We start from the raw sequence: 5,602 nt of genomic DNA on the forward strand, positions 1-5,602 counted from the left end.
CCCCCCCCCCCCCCCCCCCCCCCCCATTTAAATTGACTTTTGGTTGAATTCCACCATGTGCTGTGCTGGTTTGCTGTATTGCTTACTCATGTTGGCTACTAACTATAAATGTTGTACGTTTCAGTACAGTCTGTTTGCAAGTCTTTCTTTGTTTCCATTCCTCTAAGGAACTTTACAATTTTTAGAACCTGCCCTCTTTTTTTCCCTTGTTCTGTCTTTCTGTTCTGTCTTCTATTTCTTTCCTTCAGTCAGGTGTTTGGATTGGTAGAAGCAGTGAAAAGGGGGAACCTACCTGTATTTCTAAATGCTTGCTGTTATCACAACAGGATTTTAAGTTTTGGATGCTGCATTGATCAGGCTAAGTGGTAACAGAAGAAAGCAGAAGCAATCTAGTTTTACATTTTTTACTTTGAAACATTCTACATAAATTGGCAAAATTATAAGTCACTGAAAGCAGGATACTTAACAGAGTTGTCAGTTAACCTTATAAAAATATATGTACTGCTAATAGATTGTTCAGTCAAATATTTTTCTTCAAAAAGAATTTTAAGGTACATTTTAGCTTTTCATGTAGTGTTCTATAGACAGCATGTTGTAAATTTGGCTTTTTTATTTTCACTGTTGAAAAAGCACACCCTCTGATGGATTTACCAGAGTAAAAGGCCAGATCCAGTGGCAAGCAGCCAGTGCAGTTGTCCAGGCCCCAGCCATAGTGAGCCTTACCAGGCCAGGGTAGTTTTAAGTCATCCAGTATGCAGATGTGGGCACTGGTAGCATAACATTGAGTGGGCAAGTGGAGCACCAGCCCTAGGTGCCCACTTAAAGGGGGCACCAGAATGGCAGCTTCCTTTGGAAGTTGTTGGTGCTGCAGCAGCCACCCTCCTCCCAACGCAGAGTGTTTTGCCTAGGTTTCAAAATTAGTGGGCCCCTCTATTCTCCTATCTAACACCCGCTCTAGATCTTAGTAATGTACAACTAACTATGTTCACTGTTTAGTTTCATGTTTTATAACTGAAAATCCCTTCTTTGGGTATATGACTGCTGAAAAGCTCTGGACCTGCCATAGTACTTATTGGATTTGTGTATTGTTGGTTGTTGGCTTATTCTGTTTGTTCTTTTTCCCTTCCAGTTTTTCTGTTGTAATTTGATGTACAAAATGTCATGCTTTATCATGTGTAAAAAAGCTTTCATCCATATTGGTTGTCACAATGTTTATCTATAGATTTCTTATAAGAGATGTATGCATGTTTGTGGGAGGGGAGTTAGATTTAAGTAATAATAAAAAAGTGCTGTTCAAAAAGGTTTAGGTGTTCTGATAGTTGTTGCTTGATTTCTTTTAATTGTATACAATATTCATATATAAATAATAGATTACCTGAGGCAGCCAGTAAAAGAATCAAAATAGACACATTTGTTTCCCAACTTTTCCTAATTTTTTCCCCAAATAAATGGCTTTTGTAGTGTGCCCAAGAGGAGGTCCTCAAATTCAAATAATTATGGAACAGTAATGTAATTCCAGTTGATGATATCTTTCAGTGTGCAGACATAAACTGTACATACATGGAAAGTGTACCAAGAACAGAATTCAATGACAATACACTTCACTGAAAATAAGTCCATGGCAAGTTTAAATTGATAAAATCAGGTCAAATCTACATTAATGTGACTATTTTATTTTTTGTTGTTGTGCCTTGTTTTTTGTATAACAAAAATAATATTTTGGTAGCTTCCAAAGGTATAGATTTCAGAAACATACATGATGCACTAATTTTGAATGGTTTTTCACATCTAATGTTTTGTTTTCCATCTGGTTTTTTTTGTCTTGCATTAGTAACTGAAGTCCATGTACCTCAAAATGTTTCTTCTGATGTTCTGCTGGAGCATTCTTTACCTTCTGCTTGCCTTGTTCCTTCTGAATCCTTCATTTTATCAGGTGATAATGTAGTGACAGCAGTTCAAACAGGCAACAGCATTTTAAATCCAGCTGTTATTAAAGAACAGGTAAAAACAATCTGTTTTTTTATTACAGTAAATTAATGTATTTAGTCTCTTGGCATTGTATGTTTTCTTACGAAATTAGAGATTATTTTGTTTTTCCTAAGGGACAAAAGTTGACCATTGAGTGTATTTGAAGGGTATATTTTCAAAATAAATGTATCAGTTACCCATCTAAATATTAAATATGAAATTAAGTAGCTTTGAATTCTTTGAAATGGCAGAAGATATATTTTAAAATGTTTATCAACCTACATATTTTCAGTGTATCAGTATTTTCTTAGAGGATTTATTTTTATGTGATTTGTTATTCATTGCAATACTTTTTGTGGCTCTCAGTAAAAATAAGTTCATTAAGATGTGTAGTACATTTAAAAAAATTGTGTAAAAATTTTTTAAAAAATTTTAAAAATTGTTCAATGGGGTAATAATGCTGAAATACGGGAGATCTTATTAGTAATGTTCCTTAGGGGAAAAATTGCTGATAAAGCTACTAAAGATTTCAGAAATAGACCCTTTTATGAATGTCATATCTACTAGTTTTGGGATTAGACAGTTTCTGATGTGTTCTTAAAACGCTAACAATTACTGTCTCCTGCCCGCACGTGTTATGTTTGTTCTGAGTCATTTGAAGCTTTGGGCTATCTTGTAAATACCTTTGCTCATAATTAATAGTATATTGCTCCATCAGCTTCCATGAGGTTACTCATGGTTCAATTAATTAGGTGCCACTAGTCTGGCTGTTGGTCAAATCATGTTCTAATGGTTTTTCAGAAGCATTTTTTTTTTTTGTGGCAGTGTTTTGGAGACTACTTTGTTTAACCAACGTATAATGTACAGGTTGATATTTAAAGACTAATGCTGGAAATATAAATTGTCCTTTAAATGGCTACTGCACATTTACACACAAGATGTACCAGTTGGTGATGCTTCAACAGTAGAACCACAGCCAATACTGACCACTGAAATGATCAAATGCCCCTTCCTATCTCTCCCTTTACATTCAATTGTAAAGCTGTAAAAGGGGCTGGGGGGAGCAGGAATGTGATGGGGGACAGAGCATTCTAGCCACTTCAGTTCTTTCTGGATTTCAGCAACCAAGGATTTGGAACTGATCTGACCCTTTGCCTTGGTCACTTTTTAGAATAAGAGGTGGTGCCTGTTTCATACGTTTCTTTACGTTAATTTAGAATTGTATATAGTTAAAATTTTAAATAAGTTTTTAGCAGTTTTGGAATGGTGTATAACTCACAATATATTTACAACAGTACTACAGCTTTTAGAAAAAGAAAATGTAAGTCAGCTAAACTGAGTTAGTGTAAATACTCAATAGTGTTCATTGCTAGTGCTGGTTGTGTAGAGAATTTTTGTGGATTGTGGGCACCTGCTCATAGACCTATTTGTAAACAAACTTTGTACAAATATTGTAAGTCTTGTTTAAGGGCCAGAAAGAAGAGTTGCTCAATCTTAGATGAATTCCTTATGAGTGGGAATAGGAAGAGGCCACTTGCTGGAGAAACAAAGGTTATTTACTTGTAACCAAGAGTTTGAAATAGACTTTGCATATTTATACTCCTGAGGGAGCTCATTAGATGGACACACCATGAGTACTTCAGTGGGCTCTTCTAGCTAAGGTTCCACTACCGTAGCTCTTTATCACCTGGGTGGGAATGTGCAAAGTCCAGCTTCAAGAACTTTTGATTGCAAGCAACTGCTTTAATTTTCAACGGTCTTAATTTAAATAACTTCAAAATATCTGTTGTTTATTATTTGGCACCAAACAGTGTACTTTTGTTTCTCTTTTGAATTAGGTTAGGTTATCAGCTGGTTCTTCCATGGATATCCCAATTCCCTCTTTCAGTTTACCTGGTGAAAAATCTTTAGTAATATCAACCATCTCTGTAGATGATGAACAGCGAGAGGGGTCAAATGGATCAAAGAGCTGCCTTCAACAAACAGTTGCAAGTCTAGAGACTAAACTCAAAGTTGCTGAAGAAGAAAAATGCAGAATTAAAAAGGTATGACTTCTAGAGCAGGCAGTGACACCCAAGTTTGAGTAACTAATGCTTTCCTTTATCATATCCTGTTTCAGTTATAACTTTGCCAAATCTCAGCTGTTCAGGCTAAGATTTCTTCATAAAAATGGTGTCTTTCTTTGGATGAATTTTCATTGTAGGCCTTGCCAGAGAGGGCTCAGCCTATTCTAAAAGTGAGGTTAGGGAAAAGTATATTACCTTTTTAACATGTTTAACATTTTTACACTCATTGTCCATACAAGTTTTAACACTATCAAACTGTAGAGGAAAGAGGAGAGGTGCCTTTGCTGCCCCAGCCAATCTCATGTTCTGTACAGGTTCATTAAAGCCTTGCAGCTAAATTCTTATGATTCTGTCTGCATTCAACATGCTACAGCTCTGAATTGAGCAGGACATTTTGCCACAAAATGCTTCTCTCATCTACTGAGGGCTACTATGATGCTGGAGTTGAGTGGAGTAACTATATTTCCAGTACTTCAGTTGCCTAACATCCATCTAATAAATAAATATCAGGGTAGCATGGAGGAGGAAGAGGAATTGGCTTGGTTGAAAGGCAGAAGGCTTGAGATGTGAGGGCAGGCTAGGGACAGGATGGGGACTGATAGGAGCTGTTAAAGGAGATAAGCTACAAGTGGAGGGGAAGTACAATACATATGTATTGAAGGAGAGACACTATGAAACAGGGACAGGGGGTAGCCTTCAGAGAAAGCAGAAGGACAGAAAGGCAGAAGGGTCTGTGATCTTTTCTGCACAGTTGAATTTAAAGTTTTGAGTTGGTTTCTTTCTATATAACAAGTAATTGTAAAACCCACTGCCAGTACTGCCTGTCTCATTCCCTTGTATTGGTTCACATGGGAGACATCAGTCTGCTGTTGTCACCAATTGATCTGTCAGTACAAAGAGGAACTGCTGAAGGTACGGCCCCCTGTAGACGTTCAGGTAAAGGCAGTATTGGATTTGATATAGGATCCACACAATCATGCCTCCTGCCGTGCCACATATGATTGGTGGATCCAGCATCAGAGCCAGTCATGCTTTATTGTCAGTACAGGGGGAGCCCATGTGCTGCCGTGACTGCAGGCCCTGCGGCTGATGAGGTTTGCAGCCCCAGAAGCATCTCCTGTGGGTATAGGACACCACAGGGGAGCACCTGGACACACATTCAGTTAATGACATGATAAGAACAAGCCACAAAGTTATTGCGCTTTTTTGTGGAATAACTTTGTGGTTTATTCCTTGTTTTATCACGTGATTAATTGGTTGAACATGTTGCTGGATCACAGCTTAAGACATGATTAACTAGTTAATCACATCTTAAGTCTACCATGTAGATGGGACCTTAGGTTCTAAGGGTGCATATACATGTGCTCCAGGGTGGAAGAGGGTGGGGAGGGGATCTGGGACTGAAGTTCAATAGACCAGTCTAACTTAACCTGATTAAACATGATACTACAGTTATCCAGGGCTATCTTAAACTGCTTTGGGCTCCCCTTGAGCCAGGGTCTTCCCAGCTGCAGGGAGCCTTGCACCAAGATCCCCATGCAGATGGGCTGGCTACTCAGCCCTGCCCC

General features: G+C 38.0%; 1 protein-coding gene across 4 annotated transcripts in view; it reads left to right on the forward strand.

Annotated features, from left to right (window-relative positions):
* CCDC91 (coiled-coil domain containing 91) overlaps positions 1-5,602 on the forward strand; it is a 457,779-nt gene that overhangs the window by 78,149 nt on the left and 374,028 nt on the right. For 3 of the 4 annotated variants that reach the window (XM_019515987.1, XM_019515988.1, XM_019515990.1), the window contains exons 4-5: positions 1,832-2,001; positions 3,807-4,013. In XM_019515987.1, coding sequence (XP_019371532.1) covers positions 1,832-2,001; positions 3,807-4,013 — 377 coding nt within the window. The remainder of the gene's footprint in view (positions 1-1,831; positions 2,002-3,806; positions 4,014-5,602) is intronic. The other variant, XM_019515989.1, reaches the window with a different exon arrangement.

Source organism: Gavialis gangeticus, unplaced genomic scaffold (assembly GCF_001723915.1).
Source record: "Gavialis gangeticus isolate Ggan-Ray unplaced genomic scaffold, GavGan_comp1, whole genome shotgun sequence".
Lineage (NCBI taxonomy): Eukaryota > Metazoa > Chordata > Crocodylia > Gavialidae > Gavialis > Gavialis gangeticus.